Source organism: Xyrauchen texanus, chromosome 26 (assembly GCF_025860055.1).
Source record: "Xyrauchen texanus isolate HMW12.3.18 chromosome 26, RBS_HiC_50CHRs, whole genome shotgun sequence".
In the NCBI taxonomy this organism is placed as follows: domain Eukaryota; kingdom Metazoa; phylum Chordata; class Actinopteri; order Cypriniformes; family Catostomidae; genus Xyrauchen; species Xyrauchen texanus.
The window spans coordinates 8,290,279-8,317,384 of record NC_068301.1 but is presented as its reverse complement, the minus strand read 5'-3'; the positions used below and the strand labels follow the sequence as shown (position 1 = coordinate 8,317,384).

The window sequence follows — 27,106 nt, the reverse complement described above, 5'->3', positions numbered from 1 at the left end:
TTGCATACTTAAGGAAGACCCGCACGCATGTTTTGAAAGAGTACGCAACTCTTTGATCAAAGAAACAGACTGCGATCGTCTCAAACGTGAAGTGGAACACCATACTAATACTAAAGCACTTGTTTGATAAAAATGCTTTTTTCTCAGCTTTTTGTCCGAAATGTTGTTTTTGACAAAACCTACCTCTGTTCAAGTGGCAATAAAAAAAGAACAAATGAAGATAAAATAAAATCGTTTTTTTTTTGCCTAAAAGCAGAGGCTCAGATCTTTATTTTGATATATAGCATCTTCATATATTCATGGAAGAAAATATTCTGCAGGCCATTAAAGTTTAGCGAAAATCGTCAAAAACCCTGGCAGTGGCTGGCAACTTTTTTTAAAAACGCTGGCGGGGAAAGAGTTAATGTAAATTAAAGTAAATAGGAAATATACATTTTAGACCTCCAAACATTCCTTTTGTAAATAGAATAGAAGAACAGGGAGCCCTGAAACAGATGGCATGACCTCCACAGAACCACAATACTGTATACACACACATATATATATATGTGTGTATACAGTATATATTGTCAATTTTTTGTCCACATGACAGAGTTTGCATGCAATTTCCATTTTTGTACCACATGTTAATTTTAACACAATACCCCTAACACTGTTTGCAAACTTTTGGAAACAGTGGATTTTTTTTGTGTGTATAAATCTACCTTTTATTATCAAACACATATTTAAATCAGTCAATATAAAACTATGCATGACATAAATGCTTACTCTGATAGTGCCTGGTCATATTCAGTCAAGGAACAGTTTGTAGCTCTTTTCAGATTTTGGATTGACAGTCAGCATACCGTGAGGAAAAGGAGTGGCTGAAAACAGTATTAAACTGTAACAAAAAGCAAATGCACGAACAAAATGATTACTCTAAATTAAGCATGAATGGCTCTCTTTATAGTGCAGGAAGTTGTTCCAAACTAATTCACACAAAACATTTTGACATCAAAATTCTGCAGAACATGAACAAATACAGTAAATACAACAATAAGGTAACAATAAGACAACTTCAGACAATAAGACCAAAACAATCCTTAAAATAAGAACGGTTTATTAAGTTTCATTCTTGTAATTGTCATTCATGGTTTTTTTACATGTTTGTAGTCATTCTAAGGTAAACACGACTGGTACTTTTGTTTCCAGCAATGATTAAATGCTTTTGTCATCGCCTGCCACATTCTTGACACCCAAAACTCGTACTCAAGTTTAAATATTCAAAACCTACAAATGTGTATCTAAATGAATATGAAAATGCCAAAATGCATACAAGCACTTCTATACGGTCCCCCGTAAAGTGCACGCTCACGAGACATACCCCTACGAACAATTTTACAAAGACATTCACTCTTGACATTTACTAAATGGGGGACTATGCATTGGTATGAGGGATGCTTTAAGTCATTACTTCATTGAAGCCACACCCATCCGTTAGAACCCCACCCTAATAATCTCCCAGCCCCACCCACCAATATAGACTACATCATCTTCACATTGTCCAATAATGACTTTCCTTATGCAGATGATGTACCTATAATAACTGAGACTGCTGTTGGTAATGTATGAATGCATTAGGGATGTCCTTTTCCCTATAGTGTAACTATGAATTGAAGCAACTCAATTTGCTGGCACATGAACAGAAACAAACAAAAAACAAACAAAATAATTTGGCATTTGCAAAGACGAGGGAAGATCCCTCAAGAAAGCAGACGAAAACTCAAAGTTTCAAGAAGGATCAAATGATCAATAAATAACTAAATAAATTAAGTGTATAAAGTTACATACTCAAAGTACAGTAATTAAATATGTGCTGTGCAGTAAAAAATGTATTCTGCATTGCAATTCTTCGATATAAAACAGTGAATTGCAGTTTACGACTCTACCACTCTTACTAAAATTTCTACTATACTAATCAGTGGCACGTCCCTTTAGCCACTGGCCAATCACTGAATGCTACCTTTCCATGATAACATACATACTACAAGAAACAAAATAATGGACTATCTATCATTCAGTCTGTCTTTATTCCCTTTTATTACAATGCAAGTCTAACACTCAAGATTTTGAGAGACTGCTATGAAGACCAAACTCTTTTGGCCTTCCAATATATACCGTACAAACGTAATGGTCTGGCTGGTAATGTGCCTCTATTTTCCAAGTTCAGGAATGGATCTAGGACAATAGATGGAAACTTTGTTTCCAATACAGCTCCCAGACACGACATCAGCCTAGCAACTAGCAGAAATCGCAGCTGCACCAGTCTGTGATCGATTCATAAGGCTAACACCTGAACTTAGTGACTGCCAAATGAGTTTTATTGATCTGGGATGAATGTGCTATGTTTATCTGTAGCACTATCAATGACTGGCACACAATGCAGTCATGAAGGTATAGGGTGCAACAGAACTTTAAGACAGGATCAAAGGTTTCCACCAATCCTTGAGTCCCTCCGCAGAGATCCATACAATGAGGACTGACCACTTCGCAATGGTTGTCAAATACATTTTCAAATCAGTTTCAGAGTATCCCCCACAAGAGCTGGATGGTCTGGATGGGTTAATTAACCCAAGAATGTGTGTAGCTGGAGGTAAGAAGACCTCACTGTCTTGTTGGACTCATTTTCCTCCAGTATTTTTGAGGATGGAGAGTGGACGTTCCATCACAAAGGCAAATTCTGAAATCAATGCTTTGAGAAGCATGTTGTTCTTATTACTCCGTTCCAGTTTAGTTTGAATCAAAACTGTGGAGACGAAGGCCACTGTTTGGGTGCGGTAGGTCTACAATTAGTCCCGTGTTAGGGCTCAACTTGTGGTTAATCTGTTCTGATTGAATATTCTCCCGCGCAGGTTGAACGAAAGGCGATTGTTTTGGAGTGCTCGGGCCTGCTGGCACAGAAATGTCAAAGAGGGAGACGGTTGCTAGGACACGAGAAGAGCAGCGAGGAGGAGCGTCGCCACAGTGATTAACAGTCGGTCTCCAGACGGACTGCTGCCGCTTACACTCTTCTCCAGTTTGGGGACCTCAGGGTTAAACTCATCTGAGAGAGAGAGACAGAAAGACAGGAAAGAAGGAAGGAATAAATTGAAATAAAGGAAGAGAGAGAGAGACAGAGATAAAAAGAAAGAGAACGAAAAAGATAGGAAGAAACAAAGAAGCAGAGAAGAAAGAGATAGGAAGAAACGGAAGCAAAGAAAAAATAAAGGAAATAAAGAAAATAAAAGAGAAAAGGAAGAAATAAAATAAAAAAGAAGGGAGGAAAGAAATAAGGAAGGAGGGAAATAAGGAAGGCAGGAAATATAGAAAAAAATAGGTTACTTGCCACACAAAAGACATTTTTACCCTGTTGAAAAGTGTATAAAAGAGCATTAGATGCATTTTCATTGCTGGTGTACTGGTGTCCACACCAGGCTCCTTAAAGGGATAGTTCACCCAAAAATGAAAATTCTTTCATCATTTACAACAACTTACATTTTTTTTTTTTATTTACTCACCCTCATGCCATCCCAGATGTGTATGACTGTCTGTCTTCTGCAGTCTTAAACATTGATCAGTTTCTCACCCACACCTATCATATCGCTTCCGAAGACATATATTAAAGCACTGGAGTTGTCTGGATTACTTCTTTGTGGCCTTAATGTGATTTTTGGAGCTTCAAAATGTCTGATCACCATTCACTTGTATTGTAAAGACCAACAGAGCTGAAATATTCTTCTAAAAATCTTTGTTTGTGTTCTGCAGAAGACAGAAAGTCATACACATCTGGGATGGCATGATGGTGAGTAAACGATGAGAGAATTTGCATTTTTGGGTGAACTATCCCATTAATCTAAAATAATAAAATAAAAAATAAAAATCAGCGCTGTGGCAGGTGCCATTTACAAAAAAAAAAAAAAAACACTACAAAGACATCAAATTCTTGAAGACCCACCTACTAAATAACAGAAAATGTGAAAAGAGATCAGGAAAATTCATGATTCCTCTTTTTCCTCTATGAGTAATGTCATCACCTACAGCAGCTGTATTGGTTCATCGGTTTCCCCTACAGCCTTTTTGAAATATAAGAAAGATAAAACACATCCATTCATTCTCTGTAATATTACTGGCCCCAAAACTCAATATAACTTTCTGCAAGAGTTACTGGTGTTGAAAATAATCAGAAAGACAGAAAAGAAAGAAATCTTATCTATAAGACTTGGAGATATAAATGTTTACAAAAGACTGGGAAGAATTTTGACCAGAAACAAATAAAACAAGAGACAATGTGGGAAATGTCTTATCTGTAGTAGCCACATTGTACAATATGATGATTATGGATGCTCAGGCATGGGTGAACATAGTTACACCTCTCAATGGACATATCAACACGTTGTGGACCTGTCTGGAATTTATTAGGTACAAATTAAACGACTGGTTCTGCTCAGTTCTTTGCTCAGTTAATTTGCCAAGTAGGACATGTTCTCCTAACCTTTTCCCTAACCCCTAACCCTAACCATTAAATGGATAGTTTACCCCAAAATAAAAAGAGTCAACATTTACTCACCCTCATGTCATTTTGAACTCATATGACTTGCTTTCTTCCATGAAACACCAAAAGAAGGTGTTATGCAGAATGTTAGCCTCAGTCACCATTCACTTTCTTTGTGTGGAAAATAGATGCGATAAAAGTGAGTGGTAACTGAGGCTCACATTCTGCCAAACATTTTCTTTTGTATTCCATGGAAGAAAGAGTCATACAGGTTTGGAATGACATAGGGCTGCACAATTAATTGAAAAACTAATCGCGATTACGATTACGGCTGCCACGATTATGTAATCGTGAAAACTGACTCCTTTTTTTGCTCCTGTTGCATCAATGGCTTCTATTTACAACGTGTTTTTGCAGCAGTTGAGTATTCTAACCAATAACTAACATCGTTGAGCAATAAAACAGCAATGGCCAATCAGAGCTGCTTAAATTAGTCCTCTGTCCTATCTGTAATGACAACTGATCCTAATGCGCAAGCTTTAACCCGTCTGAATGACAAGATGCTTGATTTATGTTCTAGCTCTGTTCGCGTGGCACACTAAAAATAATACTGAAGAAACATCACCTGACACTTGAAAAGAAGCTGTAGAACAAGAGCGAAAAGCACTTTGGAATTATTTTGGATTCATTGCATATTGCACCGCTCGCTTTGAACGTAGATGTTAAATACACTGCAAACGAGCAACACGACAAAACTAAAACGCTCCTGTTCTAATCAAGGCATAGACACGGTGTAAATAACTGATTTATTATGCTGATTAGATAGCTTTGTTTTTAATGAGCGCATTCCCGAGAGAGCAGAATGGGTGCAGAACGTTGAAATGCAGATCTCAAATAGTGTAAACCTGCAGTGAGTGACAGCAGTCATTGTAATAACAGTTTTGTTTTGTCATGTTAATAAGTAGGCCAATGTGGAATTGATTTGTACAAAATAGCAAATAGCAAAACCTTAACGGCTCTATGTGTGTTTTGGTGGTGTAGCCAACATATAGAATATGGCATGAATAGCATATTTCAGGAATCACCGTCATTGTTATCATGTCTGCTCTAATAAGACCCATTTGCCACGCAGCTGGTATTTTCATGATGTTGTTAACATTGTCACAAATCGCACAAACTCCGATCGCAATTGACTCTTTTTAATTTAATGCAACCACAGAGGCCAAAAATGATCTAACGATGATCTTACATGAACAAGATCCCCATTGAAGCTCTAACGGGATGAATGGTCCCCTGTCTAGACACCAAAGGGGTTGCTGAATGCAGTAACTATTAATATGTTTAAATATGCCATATTATTTACTGTACCTGTACTAATAATTTAAGCAGTAAGTTAGCAATAATTGTATTTATTCTATACCATAGATATCCATTTAAAATCATTTTTATTTGCCTTACTTTAACAAACATTTTTACAATATAAAATACAATACAATGCTTAAGATATGCTTAAAAGAAACTGGAGCACTGCTCATATACACCATTGAAATCTGCGATTACAATATTAAGGGCAATAATCGACAATTATGATTTTTGCTATAATCGACTAGGCCCTAGGATGACATGAGTGTGAGTAAATGAGGGCCATGGTGCTATTATACCCTTATCCCATATCTCCAATAATTTAATCACTTTCAACATTATCTGTCAAATATAGAGGCAAAAGTCCAAAAATAAGAAATAAAAGTGCTTTCGGCTCAGCACAGAACCTCTTGCCCTGAAACCTGGCAAGCTGAAATAGAGATATCAGGTCTCATGGGTATAAACTTAAGGCTGCATTTAAACTTTCAAAGTCTTTTAAGAGTAGTGATTGTATTGCTGTATTTTTTTAGAAATCCATAACCCTATCTTATCAAATCTTTTTGATGGAGAATAATCCCTGAATCCCAGTATATGTCATGCATATAGTGTGTCTTGCACACTCTTAAGCAGAAAAGCTTTTATAGTGCAGCGTCAGCATAAATGATGGAATTCTTGACAGAAAAATAAAGTATGACTGACTCCTCAAGAACGCTGCACTGTAAATTTGTAAAGGAAAGTTTTCTTTTAATATGGCTGTTGGCCTGTCAGTGATGTGTTTTATGAATAGTTTGTTCATGTAAACAAGGAGTTGACAAAGCTTTAGGGCAGTGGTTCTCAACTGGTTTTGCTTCAGGATCAGATTTTATATTGGACATCATGTGTCGGCATAACACAGTACTAACATTGTTAAGAAATAGTTCACCCAAAAATGAAAATTCTCTGATCATTTACTCACCCTCATGCCACTCCAGATATCCATGACTTTTGTTTTTATTCTGCTGAACACAAACAAAGATTTTTAAAAGAATATCTCCATAAATAAGGTCCATAAAATGCAAGTGAATGGGGTCAAAACTTTTGAAGGTCCAAAAAGCACAAAAAGGCAGCATTAAAGTAATCAATACGACTCCAGTGGTTTAATCCTTGTCTTCTGAAGCGATCCAGTTAGTTACAAAAATGTAACTCAATTTTCACTCTAAATATTGACATCTGCCTTGGTGATCATGATTTCAAGCTTGATTACACTTCCTAGCACCATCTAGTGCACTGCGTATGCATCAAGCAGTAGGAAGTGTAATCAAGCTTAAAATCATGATCATGTCTCGAGACTGCAATGGCAAGATGTACAGTAAAAATGTGTTACATTTTGGTCTATTTTCACCTAAAATCAATTGGATTGTTTCAGAAGACATGTTTAAGCCACTGGAGTCTTATTGATTACTTTTATGCTGCCTTTATGTGCTTTTTGGAACTTGAAAATGTTGGACCCCAATTACTTGCATTGTTAAAAGCTGAGATATTCTTCTAGAAATCTTCATTTGTGTTCTGCAGAAGAAATAAAGTCTTACAGATTTTGGATGGCATTAGGGTGAGTAAATGATGATATACATTTAATATATATATTGTGGCAGGGCGGAGGGCAGGGCCGGGTCGTGATCCTACACAACCGGTCCCGTATTAGGCTAATTAAGCCCCAGAGAGGGATAAAGGTCGACTGCAGAGGATCGTGCAGGAGAGAGAGATCGTTTACGGACATGTCCGTCATATGTGTGTGTTTGTCTTTTAAGTTTATCATTAAAACTATTATTTATATTGTCAAGCCGGTTCTCGCCTCCTCCTTTCCATTGATCCCTTTACATACACACACACGCACGCACGCACGCACGCACGCACGCACGCACACACACACACACACACACACACACACACACACACACACACACACACACACACACACACACACACACACACACATACATACAGACACACACTGGTGGCCAAAAGTTTGGAACAATGTTCAGATTATGCTGTTTTGGAAGGAAATTGGTACTTTAATTCACCAAAGTGGCATTCAACTGATCACAATGTCTAGTCAGGATATTGCTGATGTGAAAAAAACACCATCACTATTTGAAAAAAGTCATTTTTGATCAAATCTAGACATACCCCAATTCCAGCAGCCATCACTCCAACACCTTATCTATTGAGTAATCATGCTAAATTGCTTATTTGGTACTAGAAAATCACTTGCCATTATATCAAACACAGTTGAAAGCTATTGGGTTTGTTAAATGAAGCTTAACATTGTCTTTGTTTTTGTTTGAGTTGCCACAGTATGCAATAGACTGGCATGTCTTAAGGCCAATATTAGGTCAAAAATGGCAAAAAAGAAACAGCTTTCTCTATAAACTCGTCAGTCAATCATTATTTTGAGGAAAGAAGGCTATACACATTACAAATATACAAATGAAATTGCCAAAAGACTGAAGATTTCATACTAAGGTGTACACTACATTCTTCAAAGACTGGCTCTAACACAAGCTTTGAGTGGGCAAAGGTTTGAGTGGGCAAAGAAACAAATATTGGACAACAGATAATCAGAAAAGAGTGTTATGGAACCCCCCCCCCAACTCTAAGTAGTCATGGTGTCGTCAATCTGGGTGGTGGAGGACAAATCTCAGTTGCCTCCGCGTCTGAGACCCGTCAACCCATGCATCTGATCACGTGGCTCGTTGAGCGCATTACCGCGGAGACATAGCACGTGTGGAGGCTTCGTGGGATCCACGCACAATTCACCACGCACCCCACCGAGAACAAACCATATTAAAGCGACCATGAGAAGGTTACCCCATGTGAATCTACCCACCCTAGCATCCGGGCCAATTTGGTTGCTTAGGAGACCTGGCTAGAGTCACTCAGCACACCCAGACCCCCAGTGTTATGGATTTTAACCCCTTTCAGCTTTTGTGGGATCAGGTAGATTGTAAGGTGCGTGAGAAGACCCCAACAAGTGCTACAGGAAGTGTGGGGTGAAATGTCACCTGAGTATCTGGACAAACTGACAGCTAGAATAACAAGGATCTGCAAAGCTGTCATTGCTGCACACAGAGTATTTTTTGATGAGAACTCTTTGAAGTGATTTAATAAGTTCTGAATTTTATTTCAAATTGTAATAGTAATTTTTCACGTTATTAATGTCCTGACGATACATTGTGATCAGTTAAATGCAACTTTGGTGAATAAATGTAACAATTTCTTTCCATAAGAGCAAATTCATACATTATTCCAAACTCTTGGCTGCCAGTGTGTGTATATATATATCAAATCTAATTGTGGTCATCTCTAACCATGCTTATCCTATGCCTACTTTAATTTGGCATGCTTCTATCAAGTGACAGATGAATTTTGTAGAGTTTGTTTGAACGCTCAGCCTTTGACATCAACAACAAAAAATATGGGAAGCATTTGTCTTCTCTTTTAAAAGCTGAACAGCCTATTTATTTTGCTTTCCTAACTATGCACAATTCCATTGATATTTTGCCTTTTATTATTTGCATTTAGTTTTTTTTTAACCTAATGTCCGTGATCAGAACAGACTTGCAGTCCACCAGTTGAGAACCACTGTTTAGATGTAGGAGAATTTGGGGACAAATAAAGGGTCATCTTGTTCATGCAGTGTCCATGTGTCATGAATGGACACATGAACCAGTTTCCATTTTAATGTTCTGTGCATTAACACACACATACAGATGTCCTACTGCTAGAGTTCTTTTGAATGCCTAGGGCAGTATGAAGTGACAGCTATTTGTTTTGTTATGTGTTTTAGTAGAAAGGATATGTGGGCATTGAGCCAAGCTGTGAATCCAGTTCCAAGAATGCTGTGTGCCCAGATGATCTGTCCATCAGTCCTGATGTGAACTTGAGCATTTGTCATATGTTTGAGCATTTTAGATGAAATGCACATTATTTGCAGTACCACCTAAAATGGTTTCTTAGAAGAAGCAGTATTTGTGTGAGATATGTGTGTTGTGTAGTGTAGGGCCCTGGGTTGTTCCTGCATGAACTATCCGGTGGTCCTGTTGTGAACTAGGTATTTGCCGAATGTTTGGGCATTTTAGATGCATCAAAATACATCTAAATGCAAATTTACAGCTCAATCTAAAACGGCTTCTCAGAAGCAATATTTGTATAAATGAGGGTAATAATAAATACAATTGTTTGTTATTTGCCAACCCATGGTCACTTTGAGATTTATAGAGCACAACAGTGCCCGCTCACTTTTTCAGTGAGTTCCAGAAGTATTTTTTCCATTATTTTTCTCAATTGGGTTTTAAAAAAAATCTTCAAAAAAAATGTTCTAAGCCATGAACTAAACCAACCAGCTCCGAGGTGAATCAAAACATTGTAAACTTTGATTTAAAGCACAAAAGTATTGGAAAATCAGACAAAAAGGCAAAGGTACTTTACATGACAGTGTAGCGTAATTAACATCTTTAATGAGGGAATGAGCTACAGTACAATTCCATGAAGCATTGCTTAATATTCATATACACAGACAGTATAATTTAAAATGTACATTTTTAAGAGCAGTTTGAGCGTGTATTGAGACCAACGTCATTCGCAATGCAACATGAGAGTGGGCAGTTGCCGCATAGCTTTTTATTGTGCTTTGTTTGGCCCAATTCTCTGATTCAAGGATGTTTTCACTTCAGGACTCATGGATAGAGTAGTTCTTCACCACGAATTCTGCTAATTAGCGTGCTTTTTTAAAATATGTATAAAAAAAGTACTTTTTCTCCCAATTTGGAATGCCCAATTCCCAATGTGCTTTTATGACCTCATGCTCGCATAATGATTAGCTTCAATCCGGGTGGCGGAGGACGAATCCCAGCTGCCTCTGCATCTCAGACCGTCAACCCGCGTATCTTATCACGTGGCTTGTTGAGAACGCGTTGCAATGGAGACATAGTGTGGAGGATGCAATGGTTTGGGAATCATGCCATTCACCGCGGCATCCACGGCTCAACTCACCATGTGTCCCACCTAGAACCCACCAAGAACCACATTATAGCGACCACGAGGAGGTTACCCCATGTGACTCTACCCTTCCTAGCAACCATTTTGGACAATTTGGTTGCTTAGGAGACCTGGCTGGAGTCACTCAGCACGTCCTGGGATTTGAACTCCAGGGGTGGTAGCCAGCGTCTTTACCACTGAGCTACCCAGGCCCCCAAATTAGCATGCTTTTTGAAAAAATGAAGTGGAAATAATGCAGACTGATGGATTTAGCAGAAGCATATACCATCGATTAACAACCATGGAGCTCACAGTAGGACTACATTTAAAGGTTTATATGTTACTGTTAAAAATTAGCTTATCTTTGAGAAAATAAATGGGATTTCTATTTAAGAAACCTAACTACTGTACTCTAACTGGCTTAATGATCATCCTGGCTTTAAGAGAACATCTCAGATGCCAATTAGCCAGATGAAAATAGGAAATAACTATAGGCAAGTGTGAAAGCATACAAATCAAGCAAAACTGTTTAACACAGCAAGACTTGCAAACTTCTTGCAATGTTGAGAATGAGTTTATGAAGCCAATTGTTCACTCACCAATATCATGCAGTTTGGGACCGACAGTGTAGTCAGGAGGACTTGGGTTCATGTCATCATCTGCATTAGAAACTGCAGCAAAGAAAACATAATATAAGCACTTAAAAATGTAGGAATTTCAATGCATTAGATCAGTGGTTCCTTACCCTGTTCCTGGAGGACCCGCCAACAATGCACATTTTGTATACCTCCCTGTTCTGACACACCCAATTCTGGTCTTGGAATCTTCATTAAGGAGCGGATGACTTGAATCAGGTGTTTGATTGGGGAGATATCCAAAATGTGTAGTGTTGGGGGGCATCCAGGAACAGGGTTGGGAACCACTGCATTAGATAATGCAATTTTGAATCAAAAGGCATCTTCAAACTTCACATTTCTGAGACATTATTGCTATTATTATTTTTTATGGAGTGACAATTTGCACTAGGTGTAAATTGCGCCTGCCACACAGGCTATCTGCAGTCCAATAGTCTAGTATAAACACACAAATTAAAGACAAACTCCACCCCCAGTATCTCTGCAGTGGTGTGGGATGTAATGATGGTGTGGATGTGTTATTTTTGTGCGGACGGACCGGGTTTGATTCTGCCTTTTGTCACACTTTTTCCAATCCTGTTTCCTTTCTCCACTCTTAATATTGCTTTTAATACTACTTATAATAATACATTAAGATGAATTCTAAGGTTGATTTCCTCACAGTGATTTGGTCACAGTGAAGGTCAGGGAGTTGAGAGAAACGTTTGATCTGGAAAATATAACCATGGTTATACTATTGTAATTTTTTAGTAACCATGCCATAGTTTCAATGCAATTAACCATTGCGTTACTACAGTAATATGATGTTAATATAGTAACCATGTTTAAGTTTGTGGTGACTATGAAAATATCACAAAATACCATGATGATACTATGGTTACTGTATTAAAACCATGGTTAATTTTTGTAAGGGAAGGTTAGGTTTAAGGGTTGGTTTAGGGTGTCCGCGGGACTCTAAATAAACACAATAAACATGCCCCTAATCTGAATGTTAGGATTTAAAGATGCTGTAAGTAATTTTTTCATGAAAAGGTATGCTACATTTGTTCCTACTCCCTGAAAGATGTCACTGAAATACTGTGTCATAAGATATCTCACTAGTCTCTGTGGCAACTCTAGACTTTGTAAACGCCAAACAAAAATGTGTGAGCGGGCCACAGTCTCTTAACGCTTTCTGCCTGTCAATCATTGTCAATTATTGAGGCTTAATGCCATATTCTGATTTATAATTTGTCTGTTGAGGGTGCTATTTCACTACTGTTGTATTTGACAACCCTGGGAACATGCTTAGTGTCAGTTTCAATGGTATCGGTACTGTGTTTGAAAGAGGGGGCGTGGCTAAATCAACGGCTCAGTCTTGTGGAAGTTAGAATGGCTAAAATCGCTTACATTTACTTAGCTAAACCACTTGGTTTCATACATTTTTAAGTGATGCTTAAGTGTCTAAACACTTTTTGAGCCGAAAGTACAAAACATGTGCGCAATACCCTTATTCACCCTAAATGAGTTTCTATTTGAAGTTCTAAAATCATATTTTTATATAAAAAAAGGTTCTGTTATGGCATTTGGAGCCTTAATTTCTAAATAAATTCAAATTCTATGACTGTTCCTTATTTAAATACATCTTTACTGCATGTTTATTTACATATTTTTTTAGCTGGTTACAAATCTTTGAGATAATGAGGCAAACCAGCACAAAGCCACAACAAAAAACACACACAAAACTGGGAATTATTAGTGGTTCATGCTGCGAGAGGGCTAAAGATATGCTGACAAAGAAAGGTAGAGCAATAACATGAACTCTCTACACATGGCTCTGATCAAAGTGGCCACAGAATGTCCAGATACACATACAAACACATTGATATCACAATAAAAAAACATAATGGCCTTCTATTATGGTTTGCATGCATTTATGCTTGTGTGGTTGTGTAACTATATGATGATGCTCACCTGTAGAACAGCAGACAAACACCCGCAGTCTTAAACAACTGTGTCCATGGTGATGGATTGGTGAAGCTGCACAACAACACATGAATTACAAACATAATCCTACCACCACCTACTGGAAAAAGAGCTATACTGACATCACTTTCTAAATGTATGGCAACTGTACGTTTGGAATTGCATACTCCCATACAACTCTCTCCAACCCTTACAATTAAGAAGGCTGCAATTGTACCTTTAGACATATATATGTAAATGATCTCTTATGATTGGCTAACCTGTTTTTTGTGAAAATAGTAACAACCAGGGCAAGGTGCTATGCATTAAGAAAGAAAGTACTGAAGAAACAAACACTAAATAAATAACATTGATCACAAAAAGATATGGTAAATAAATCAACCTATTCCTAAAGATGCGGTCTGTAATTGGTAACACCTTGAGCTCCCTTGAGCTAAGAAGGCATAGAAAAAGCTTTCTATTTTCAGGTCAAAAAACATACAGGCAGCATTATTATAGAAATGTTTGAGTGTGATATCATTTCTCAAGGCCATTTCTTGTCGTATAATCAGTAATAGCCTGCTAGTCTATTACAGCTATTACAGATCACACTAATAAAACTGAAAAAAAGACACTTTCAATCAAGAAGGGTGCTCTCTAATTGGTACCGATTGACCCAAATGCCAGGAAGATTGACGATCGATGGCACTGTAATGTCCGTATCCCGATAACAAGCTTTTTTTGTCTGGCAAAGCTGTCCCCATTTTACCTACAGTCAAGGCATATTTGAGAGCAAATGGATTGCTCTGAGAGATGCTTTTGAGCCTTAAGGGGTGTCTTTTATTCTTTAACACAAGTGATTTGGAAATTTGAAGCCCAGCTGTGTCTGAAATAACTTACCGTCTAGTGCGTGCGTCTACATGTAGCTATTTCACGACAATGAAAATCTTCAAAAAAATCACAGTGGCCACACTTGCTGTCTTCACAAATATGTCTTGTGTTAACTACATTTGTATTTGCTTAACTGTAACCCTGCTCACATTGGTGCCCTCGCTCCAATATTCTCTAAACAGGATCTCAAAAAACTAGGAAGGTTGATGAATGTTTTAATTTTCAAACTATGAAAGGGAGGATCCTGCCAAGGCACTTCTGCAAACAATGTACCCTTGAACAAAGCACTAAACATCCATCTGCTCACCAGTATGTGTAATAACCTTTTCTGTCAGGAGAGTCTAGGCAAAGTACACCTACTGCAAACTGGCAAAAAATACAAATAAATAAAATAAAAAAATACAAATGTTAAAAGTGATGTTAAAATACAGTTATTTCTCATATTTTAGCTTAATATGCTGAGACAACTATAAGTTAACCATTCATAGGTTGATTCCAATGAAAAGTGTAAAGCTCAAAGTATACGTTGGTTTTCCGCATGCCGGTACGTCCACACACAGTGTGCATGACGCAAATGTATTCATCAGCATAGTATACACGGTCCTCATCTTTTCAAGTCATTGTGCATATGCATGACGTAGACTGTTCTAAAGGGGTATCACAAAGCAGTCATATAAAGCAGCATGCATTGAACTTGCACGTGGAAAAACAAAGTATACCCTAGATTTAAAGGGATAGTTCATAAATAAATGTTCCTCCCTGGCCAGCACGTGGCGATATGCACAAAGAATATGAATCACCAAAAACAAAAGAAGAAGAATGTGAAAGTGAAAGAAGAGATTTATAGTAAAAAAGAACTTAAATATTGATCTGTTTTTCACAAACACCTATCATATTGCTTCGGAAGACATGGATTTAACTACTGGAGTCTTATGGATTACTTTAATGCTTCCTTTAGATGCTTTATGGACCTTCAAAGCTCTGGCCCCATTCATTTGCATTGTATGGACCTACAGAATTTAGATATTTTCAAAAAATCTTTGTATGTGTTCAGCAGAAGAAAGAAAGTCATAAATATCTAGGATGGCATGATGGTGATAGAACTGACATTTTTGCGTGAACTATCCACATAACTACAAAATTCAGATTTTTATACAATTTTATTCATTTTCCTGTATTATTACTATGGTTTTACAGGGAATAGGTTAAAATATGGTTGATGTAGTAAAACCACGGTAAATTAATTTGAAGGGAATGCAAAACTTATTGCAAGGTTACGCAAAACTATTTCAGAAACAATATTCCAGCCTTGACCTCTAAGGGGCTCCGTAGAAATCCTTGTTCTTTGTGAAATAAACAATAGTGCGCTGCTTATATACATAAACAGTTGTTTATGTTTTTGTTGTATGTGACTTTGAAGCATGGTACATAAAGATTTATGTATCATTTATTTATAATAGCAATAAATAACCGTAACAAACAAAAAACACAATGCAAATATGCATTAAAGCAAATGTAATAATGGCTTTTTATTATATCTGAAGATACTTTGGCTAAATTAAATAAAATACTTACATATATAGTAGTACTCGTGACCCACGTTGAATTCATAGCCTAGTGAGAAAGCGCTGTAACGTTGGAATTTCTCTGAGAATTTAATAGGCGCGTGGGGTGCATGTGGTCGGTTACACTCCCAGCGTTTGAAGCCCATCTGTGGGTCGCAGGTGCGGTAGCCTCGATAACTGACCATGTAGAGAACGTACTGCTCGGCCACGCCACGCTCCAGCGTCCCCCGCTGGCTCTGGTTATAATGTGGACAGTAGATATCAAGGTAGTCGTTAACGCTGACCTGTACGCTGTAGCCTTCTCTCCGCAAACTGGAAGAGGAAGAAAAACACAAAGATGAAGGAAAAAAGGTTACTTTTTTGCGATTTGAGTGGCAGCAACCTAAAAATACTTAAGCTATGTTCTGAATTAAATATTAGCTTACTATTTACTAAATACAAAAAAAAAAAAAAGTGAAACAGTGAGCATTATTGTCGTCACATGACCTCAACACGTTGCAAATAAAATTCTAGAAATATCTCGAAAACTAAAACATAAAATAATTTTTACCAATGTTGTGTAGAAATGTCTTACTGTAAGTTCGATCAAATAATGAGTCAAGAAAATATGACTCATTGTTCGAGATGTTGAAAACCATGACTCTAACTTCCAGGCTATTTATCTCACTGGAAATGAAAGGGGAAGTCAAGAGCATTGCTTTGTAGGATACAGTAGCCAACACACTGTTCTCTGATTGTGTATTTCATATACTATCAAATGTTGTCATCAATATTCTATACATAAAGAAAATTTGCATGCATGTGCACAGTATACATAATACAGTAAACAGCTCTGGAAAAAAATAAGAGACCACTCCAACTGTTTCTTAAATCAGCATCTCTACATGTATGGCAGCCACTCCATTCCAGTGTGTTGAATTCCTGCTTGAATTTTTGCACCTGGAGTGGTATAAAGTCACCCAACAGCAATGTGAAAGACTGATGGAGAGCATGCCAAGACGTATGAAAGCTGTGATTGAAAATCTGGGTTATTCCACCAAATTCAAAATGAATATGAACTTGTTTTCTTAGCTTTATACGAGGTCGGAAACCGCTGCATTTTTTATTTTGTATTTTGACCAGTTGTGTCATTTTCTGCAAATAAATGCTCATCAGTACTTTATAGAATAAAACAAAAATTTTTCATTTTACTTAAACACATACCTATAAATAGTAAATCTAGAGAAACTGAACATTTCGAGTGGTCTCTTAATTTTTTCCAGAGCTGTATGTAGCAATAAATATAGTAGTATGTTTTTTTCAAACACACCCATAACACTCTTACTACTTCTACCATATCTATATTTGCCAGAAATAGTAATGGTATGATAGTATGCCATTCTGAACTCGGCAAGAGTAATTGGCATTTCTGGTGGAAAGTCTGTGTAAATGACAGATAGAAAAAGTGAGAGAGAAATTAGAAAGAGAGAAGAAAAAAGTTTGATTTATCTCATTGACCTTTACAAAATCTATAAGCCATGCTTGAACGGAGAAGCAGTTCTATTTCAATGCTTTGTCACGGCACATTAAAACTGGTCATTTTTCATGCTTAATCTGTGTAATGCACTCATCAAACAACAGGGGGAAGTGTTACATTTCACGCCGGTCCTTCTCATTTGGATCTCTTTGTCTTGCACAAGCTCACACAGAAAAAACGTGCTGATACACACACTTGCGCACTTCTAGGTCAGGTCTCGTAGGAGATTATAATTCAATTACAAAGCGAGGATCAGAAATGTCACCCACTCCTCCTTTCCTCTCCACACATCCACGGCAAACCCCTTTTCCTCGCTTTCTGTGTATTTCTTGCACTTTCTTTACTACTAAATGCACTGCTGTATTTTCTCCTTTCACAATGCGCATTACAAAGTCATGTGCAGGTTTTAGCTTTAACATTTCCTAAAGGAATTTGTCCAGGATTCCATTTTAACATTATTTCAGTCATAATTTAGAACCAATTATAAATGATTCCATTTGAAATTGTCATACAGTATTCCAACATAACACAAAAACTAGATATTTTAAAATGCATAGTTCCCAGTAGAACCATTCTTATTTCCATTAGGATAAAATGCCCCTGTAGAATATCAAAAGAATTTAAAGCTAATCTTGCACAATTTTAAAACTTCTACAGCACTTTCTTTGATTTCATTTAGCTATCCATTAGTAAGTCTAGTTCTGATAAAGAATACACAATATTCAGATGGACCCCAAATATCCTGGAGGACTTGGAGTTTATCCTGGTGCATCATGTTTGATTCTTTGGCATTTTTCACACTGCATTCAAATTTGATTTGGTTTTCAAATCTAATCTTTCCTCACTGTCATTATGTAACTGGCTAAATCTAATCCATTTCTTCAGACAGTGTACTCAATGTCTGTCAATATCGGTTGCTTGATGTATTCATCAGTAATGTTATACACTATGTGAACGACAAAAAACAAACAAACAAACAAACAAACAAAAAAAACACACAAACATTTCGATGTAACCATTCAGATTTAGATGCATTTATTCAAAAAAATGGATTTGGTTTGGATCAGGATGGTAAAGATTGGATTTCATGTGGTCTTTTGTTGATCAGACTACAAAACTAACCGGATTTGAGTCAGACATGCCAAAAAATGTTATTTTTGCCACAACTGTGAACAAAGCTTTAGCGGATTCTTATTTAATCTTACAGTATTAGGATTCTTCAGGATTTGTTCCTAATTACAATAAAAATTCAAAACAATCCAGTACATATTCTTTAGGATTTTTTTTACAAGGGTTTCTTATTCCTACCTATCTTTTCTCTCTGTATCTGTTGTTTTCTCTCTTTTTTCCAACCATTTTGTTTTCTCTTTTTTAATCAGTGCCTTTCTTAGCCTTTTATCATTAGACAACAGATGGCAATCACATCCTTGATTAGAGCTTTCTCTCTCTCTCTCTCTCTCTCTCTCTCTCTCTCTCTGTCTCTTTTGCAAATGTACACACTAAGACAGAATTAACTATTTTTGTCTTATAGTGTGTTTTGAGGAGGGATGCTTCAAAGCAGCTTCTGTATATTTAGGGACAGGAAGAGGGAACAGAAGAGAAGATGAAAGAGTGTGGAGAGGTGAAATGAGAGAGCAGGAAACAAAGGCTGAGAACACTATGAATAGAGAGAGAGACCTGAGAGGGGAGTGTAAATAATGATGTTAAGGTGTGTGGACTAACTAAGGCTTCATTTACACCTTGTATTAAGATGCATTTTGGATGTTGTAATCACAAGTGGAAAGGCGAGACACATTACCATTTACAACTGGTCATTTGTATGTATGTTGGGTGTAATCGGATTACAAATGAACTATTTACTGTAATCAAATTAATTATAGGCACAGAAAAGTAGTGTTACTAGTAATCAGAATACCGGTTACTAACTTTCAATGAAATTAATTACTTTTAAGTACATTACTTGGGTTCCAAATTTTTCTAAAAAGTATTGTTTACTGTATGTGTAGGGATGCACCAATTCGATACTGAAGCTTTTAGATGGATCGGCTATCAGTCGGACGAGCCTGATCCAAATCGAATACTGTGTGTTAGTCACGTTAGTTACTGTCAAGGCACAAGGGGCGGAGCCGTGGAGGTCGTTCCCCAGTTGACCATGGGGGGTCGTTCCCCAGTCTCTGCTGGTGCTCACGACCAGGGAGATCGTTCCCCAGTCTCTGCCAGTGCTCATGACCACAGAGGTCATTCCCCAGTCTCAGCCTGTACTCTCTTCCGTGACACTCAGCCCCGAGCCTTCCATGGCTCTGACTTCTATGGCTCCACCCATCGAGCCTCTCATGGCTCCCCCTTCCATGGCTCCACCCCTCGAGCCTCTCAAGGCTTCTCCTCCCATGGCTCCACCCATCGAGCCTCTCATGGCTCGTTCCACAGCTCTGCCCCTCAAGCCTCTCAAGGCTCCTCCCATGGCTCCAACCCTCAAGGCTCTTGTGGCTCCGCCTTCCATGGCTATGCCTCCAGAGTCTTCCACGGCTCCACCCTCAGACTCTTCCTCGGCTCCACCCTCTGTGTCTTCTGTGGCTCTGGCCACTTCCCCAGAGTCTCCTCCTCCATAGGTTCCACCTTCTAACCTAGTCCTTGCTCTGTGGCCAACTTCCAGGCCTCCAGTCCCAGTCCCTACCCCTTGGCCGCCTCCCAGGCCTCCAGACCCAGTCCCTTCCCCGTGGCCGCCTCCCAGGCCTCCAGACCTAGTCCCTGCCCCGTGGTCTCCACCCAGGCCTCCAGACCAAGTCCCTGCCCCATGGCCATCTCCCAGGCCTCCAGACCCAGTACCTGCTCTGTGGCTGCCTCCCAGGCCTCCAGAACCAGTCCCTGCCCTGGGGCCGCCTCCCAGGCCTCTAGACCCAGTCCCTGCCCCTGTCCTGGTGCCGCAACCCCCAGGCCTCTGGATCATCCTCTTGGGACCCTTCTTCTGCGTCACCCTACCATCATCCATCTTGGGGTGCCAGAAGTCGGCGTTTAAAGGAGGGGAGGGTAATGTCAGTTGTCTCCACCTTGATTCAAAGACTCTTATTTTGAAGTTTTCTCCTGCACTACGTTTCCCAGAATCCACTGCCCTAATATCTTCATCATTATACCCACCTGTATGCCATTTCCTCATTAGTTTCCATGTGTATATAAACCCTCTAGTTTTGATCATGATTTGTCAGTCCATGAAGTGTAACGTTTGAAGTGCTGCGTTGTGCTTAGTTTAGATTTAGCGTACGTTCCACTCCAGCGTACGTTCCACTCCAGTTTATGTTATTAAAGGATTTAAAGATTATACTCCTGCATCTCCTCTCTATCTCTTCCACTCCAAGACACCAACCATTACTCTGTGTGTGTGTGTGTGTGTGTGTGTGTGTGTGTGTGTAATCTCTGCAACAAAAAGAGAACACACTTTATAATGTGGGCATGTGTTTCTGAACAAGTACAGTATGCTACAGTATCATTGTGCCCACACATGTTTGTGCACTTCACTGCATAAGTTCTATAGGTGAAGTGTTACGGAACTATATGACAGCCCCATGGCACCAACAGACACGAGAGAGAGAGAGAGAGAGAGAGAGAGAGAGAGAGAGAGAGAGAGAGAGAGTGAGTGAGAGTGATGGAGCACTCCCCAGGGATGCGCACATGTACTGAAGTGTGAAAATGGAGTAATGGTTTTTCCCTCTTCCTCTCTTTTCTCACTTCCCCATTCTGCTGTCTCATCGTCATTCTCTTTTCAGGAGGAAGGAAAACCTTGTTAGTAAAAGGACAGAGAGAAAGAGAGTGGTAAGACAGAAGATGAGAAATAAAAGTGAGAAAGACACACAGAAGCGTCGTATTCTGCTAATAATCGTCTGAGGAGGACACAATAAAAAGTCTCCAATAAGACCAAATCCTCAATGTACACACTATATCTAAAAAGGCACATTACAGATATATTGCAGTGATTTTTATTTTGTGGTTGAGCTGCTCAGATGTAAGTCTGTTTGTTATGAGTGACTCAGAGCTCTCTCAGAGGACGGAAAATTACAATATGATTAGTTAGACAATTTTGTAGGCAGTCAAGCAGACGGCCGGTGAATCTTTGGTGTTAGAGATGCTTTTGCTTTTGTTCCAGTGTTGCTCTATTTAACATTAACGATGAAATGTTTTGCACTTTAATGTCTTTGATTTAGGCTAGATATCCTTCCACTGTAATTATGAAAAATTCTCATTTCGAGCAATGTGCAGATGATGACTATTTTCAGTTTAAAGCTCTGCATAAGGTGCGACTCGATTAGACTAACCAAACTTAGATGCGACTGGGTGGTTTCGACACAATAACTTTGCAACTTAAATTCAAGCAATGATGCAATTATAATTTTTTTCTACTATCTTCTTCTTTCAATCTACTTGGAGGGTGAATGCACCAGTTTGAATGGTCATGACGCTTATGTGTTCAGATATCCACACCAAAGGCTATGACTGGCTCTGCATGTCAATGGAATGTTTGGTTTTAGAAGTTAAAATCCTATTTATTTTCTCATAGGAGAACAGACTTTTAACAATAACATAAACCTTTAAAGACAGTCCTACCATGAGATTTCAAAGTGATTTAAATTATGCATTTAATATGCTGAATAACTACACCATCCGTGATCCAGCAATGAAAGATCCACCAATCAGATAATCCAGGCAAGCAAACCACGCCAGAAGAGCTCTGCATGACCGGTCACTCCAATAAAGCACCGCAAATTATGCAATAGAGTCTCCCTGTACTCTCAAACTATTTATATATACTGTATATGTGTCCCTTATTGCATATATCTTAATATTTTGCAATCAACTTAAAACGTAATGTTTATATGCTTTAAATCAATAGTGTTTTCACTTTTCATAGTTTTTAATTTGATTACGTACACAGTCTTGAACCATTTTGCTCGATTTTCAAATATTTTTATGCTTCAAATCAAAGTTTGTAATGGTGTAATTCACCCTGGAGCTGGTTGGTTTGGTTGATGGCTTAGAACTCTTTATTTCCCATCCCTTTGGAAAAATTTGTTGGAAAAAACTTCCAGAACCAAGACATTTTAAAAAAGTAGGCAGGGACTATTGCGCTCTAGATGGTCATACACTTTTATTTATCTGGTAAAAACACAGCACATTACAGCATCACAGTTTGTTTCTGAGCTTTAAACATTGCAGAAATGGTATCTGATGCAGTCTTGGCTGGCTATTACTGTGATGGATTCCCTGCAAAAGGTTATAGCTCTACCATAGAAATTTCACTCCTGGGGGCAATCCGCAAATGATTCACATGGCTGCATGCAGAGACAGCATGAGAGAGAAAGTGAGATATAGAGGGGGAGCCAGATTTAGGAGTATATACCGTACATAATCTAAAGAACCCAAAAACAGCCTGTTACATCTGCGGTAATGACTGATATTTGAGAACTGAGATCCTTTGGTTAATAACGTTTTGGGGATGGAGCCAAACACACTTGTTCATATTTGCTTTTAAGTGCACCTAAATGTTTAAAACTTTCTTTAAAAAGCTCCACTCTAACAGGTTACAAATATCTGTGGCAACTCTATCTAGATTACATCCACATTTAGTATGCAAAAGACATGGATTTAAAGAACTGCAATTGAAACCCATACAAGTGCTCGTATTGCCAACTTAAGTAATAAGTGAATAAGTAGTTTCAAAATAATACTGGCCACTCCACTGGCTTGAAGTGCATGAGAGAATACAAATACCTGACCTTTTCATGTTTGTTTATGTGGACAATAGCTCTCGCATCTAATCTCTTAACACACTTCTTTCTAAAAAAAAAAAATACTAAAAAAAAAGAGCATCATAGCTTTTCATAGGAGGAATGGACTGTAAATCTCAATTACATGTTAATGTTTTTCTTAGTAAGATTGAAAAAGTGAGATGTCTATATATATATAACTCAATTACATTTACATTTATTCATGTAATGAATTTTATCCAAAGCAACTTACAAAAGAGGAAAATCATCAGCGAATAATCTTAAGGAGACAGTGGTACAAAAAGTGCCATATTACAAAGTTTCACTATCATCAGAATAGTATACAAAACAGATTTAAGTGCAACAAGAAATGTAAATACAATTATTTTTTTTTTTTTTTTTTATTTAGTGACCGGTTCAGTGCTTTTGGAAATGATGTGTTTTTAGCCGTTTTTTGAAGATAGAGAGTGAGTTAGCTTCCCGGATTGAGTTGGGAAGGTCATTCCACCACCGTGGTATGATGAAACTGAAAGTCCGGGAAAGTGTTTTGGTGCCTCTTTGTTTTGGTACGACAAGGCGACGTTCCTTAGCCGACCGCAGGCTTCTGGTGGGAACGTAGCTCTGCATAAATGTTTTTAGGTATGCTGGAGCAGACCCAGTGACTGTTTTGTATGCCAGCATCAGGGCCTTGAATTTAATACGTGCATGAACCAGCAGCCAGTGGAGAGAGACAATTAATGTTAAGATTAATTTTTTTTTTTAAGATTTAAATTTCCTAACAAAATTCTATCAAATGTAATTGACTAATGTTTAACAAAATGAAATAAAATTTTTTTTTTAATATACATAAATATTATAAGTTGTATGCATTTTTAAAACAATTACAGAATTCAATTTTATGCAATTTTGTTATGGAATTGAAATGTGTAAAGCTTTAAAAATAGGCAAAAATATTTGTTGATATTTGTCATTTACATTCAATTAAACAGTGGATTCCAAAATTCTATTAAAGACTATTAATATGCTTCATCTTGCATTTTTCAAAATTGAAAACAGTTTTCAATTACAATTTATATTATCAGCGTAACAGTTTGAGTGAAAATTTGAATTAAAAAATTGCACTTGAGCTGGCCTGAACTCCACAAGTGTGTGCAAAACATGATGATCCATGTTATTCAGCTGATTTGAGAATGTTCCAAAGAGCATTGTATGTGCTTCAATGGAAGCAATTCAATTTGACCTTTTGTGCTTTTCTTGACCAATGACTTAGAAATTTCTTATACATTTGATGTCAGATTTTTTTAATTTATCAAAAGTTATACATTTGAATTTGACTTTGAATACTATGTAATAAACAAAACACACCACTCAACATCTGTAAGCATCTCATGTACATGCAAATCAATATAATATCAATTCTTGTAGACTAGAGATGCCATTATGTGAGCAATTACGTGTTAATCAATTGTATCAAACATTTATGAGTTTATAAATTATTTATGCTCTAAAGATTCCTCACTCCCACCAGAGCTCATACAGTACGCTGTTTAGACACAGCAATCTCCAAGTGCAGTAGAGACACTTGTGTCTGTTCAAAGAGCTGAGAGTGAGCAGCATTGTCTTTGAAGTGAACAGTGTGATGGGGAGCTGCTACTCAATACACTCTTCAGGAAGTCTGACACACTGTAGTGTGAGCTCTCACTCTACGCTCCCCTTTGAATGAATACTATGATGCCAACCTCCAGACCCAAACAATGACCACGTTTACATGTACTTAAGAAAACAGTTTGATCCAGGGTTTTTTACAGAAAGTGGCATTCTGAAACATCATGTAAATGAAATTCCTTACACCGTTTAAGAGATTAAGAGAATGCGGATTAACACCCAGGTTTCTCCCAGAGAACGCATCTTAACTTGGGCATGTAAACACCTGAGCGCAGTTGTGATGGGTGTTTGAAGAATGCGCATGTGCGTGAACAGACCAAATAGGATGGAGCACAACAACAAGTCAACACAGTGGAAGGAATTCAAAATGTTTTGGAGTACAGTGAGAAAAGCACATCCATTAGTTCCCAACCCTTTTCATGGAGGCCCAACAACACTGCACATTTTGTATATCTACCTTTTCTGGCACACCCAATTCAGGTCTTAAAGTCTCCACTAACGAGCTGGGACGGTTGCATCAGCTATATGTAAGTTACAACTTAGCCTAATTATGGCGTAAATGGGTACTAAGTCACAATTTACGCACTACTAAATATTTGAGCGTTACACCATTAAAATTAGGTAGGATGTAACCCTACATTCATTAAAAGGTCATTAATAAAGATCTATATACAGGCTACTGAAAGGCAACCAAAAAACAAACACACAGTAATTCTGTATTGTTAGGGTTACCTTGTCTTGTTTTACCGTTGCCCCTTTGGTTTCCATTTTTGTCCCTTTTGTTTTCCATAGGTACACTTTTGTCCCTTGTTTAGCTCCACTGTCTCACTAGTCTATTGTTAAAAGAACTACACTTCCCAGTATCCACCTGTCATCATCACTGCCATTTTGTGTCATTGTTCACACCTGTTTATTATTTGTAATCATCCTGTCCTTGTTTATTTATATCCTGGTTTTTGGTTTAGTCCTTGTCTTTCGTTGAATGTTGTTAGCCCGGTGTGTGTTCCCTGCCTGTGTTTTCGGTGTTGTGTTTATTTCCCCATTGTGGGTTTTCCTTTGTGTTTTTTGTGTTCTAATAAAGTAAAGCTGCACTTAGATCCGCTCTCCTCGTCTGCCTTCGCTGTCTGCATTCGCTAACAGAACGAAAGACCACCACATGGATCTAGCAGCTTGTTCGGCGAATTACCAGCTCCTTTGCCTCAGGCAGGAGGACCGCCCTTTAGAGGACCACGTCCTAGATTTTCTGGAGCTGGCACGCATCTCTGACTTCCCCAACTACGCTCTGGTGGCATTCTTCCGGGGTAACTTACATGAGTCTCTGAGGGAACTGTTGCCACCGGCGAATGGTTGCTGGACACTCCTCAGCTTCGTGGAGGAGACCTTGCGAGTCAGCGGATCGCCGCTCACTGTGGACGTACGGGAGGATGATGCTGCCACTCCTCCCACAGTGTTGGTACTCCATTCGCCCGTGGTTCGTCCCTTCACGTCTGCTCCGGTCAGCGAGCCAGAGCCCTCGCCTGCCCCGGTCTGCGAGCCAGAGTCCTCGTCAGCTACGGTCTGCGAGCCAGAGCCCTCGTCAGCTATGGTCAGCGAGCCAGAGCCCTCGCCTGCCCCGGTCTGCGAGCCAGAGCCCTCGTCAGCTACGGTCAGCGAGCCAGCGCCCACGCATGTCGCTGTGAGCGAGCCTGTCGCCTCAGAAGTCAGTGAGCCAGTGCCTGTTGCTTCAGAGGTCAGTGAGCCAGCGCCTGTAGCCTCGACCGTCCCTGAGCCAGCACCTGTAGTCTCGACCGTCCCCGAGCCAGCGCCTGTAGTCTCGACCGTCCAAGAGCCAGCGCCAGTAGCCATGACCGTCCAAGAGCCAGCGCCAGTGGTCATGCCCGTTCAAGAGTCTGCGCCTCTCGAGCCTCCCAAGGCTCCTCCTCCCGAGCTTTCCAGAGCTCCGCCTTCCGAGCTTTCCAGAGCTCCGCCTCCCGAGCTTCCTAGAGCTCCGCCTTGCGAGCCTCCCGAGCTTTCCAGAGCTCCGCCTTCGAGCTTTCCAGAGCTCCGCCTTCCGAGCTTTCCAGAGCTCCGCCTCTCGAGCCTCCCGAGCTTTCCAGAGCTCCGCCTTCCGAGCCTCCCGAACTTTATAGAGCTCCGCCTTCCGAGCCTCCCGAGCTTTCCAGAGCTCCGCCTTCCGAGCTTTCCAGAGCTCCGCCTTCCGAGCTTTCTAGAGCTCCGCCTTCTGAGCCTCCCGAGCTTTCCAGAGC

At 39.0% G+C, this 27,106-nt stretch overlaps 1 protein-coding gene across 1 annotated transcript in view; it reads right to left on the bottom strand.

Moving 5' to 3' along the window:
* Positions 1-1,519: 1,519 nt before the first annotated feature.
* The window catches only part of LOC127620078 (ephrin-A3-like), a 153,085-nt gene continuing 127,498 nt past the window's right edge, over positions 1,520-27,106 (bottom strand). The window contains exons 2-5 of the mRNA XM_052093174.1: positions 15,934-16,235; positions 13,477-13,542; positions 11,488-11,559; positions 1,520-3,082 (exon numbers count right to left, since the gene is read on the bottom strand). Coding sequence (XP_051949134.1) covers positions 2,964-3,082; positions 11,488-11,559; positions 13,477-13,542; positions 15,934-16,235 — 559 coding nt within the window. The 3' untranslated portion in view covers positions 1,520-2,963. The remainder of the gene's footprint in view (positions 3,083-11,487; positions 11,560-13,476; positions 13,543-15,933; positions 16,236-27,106) is intronic.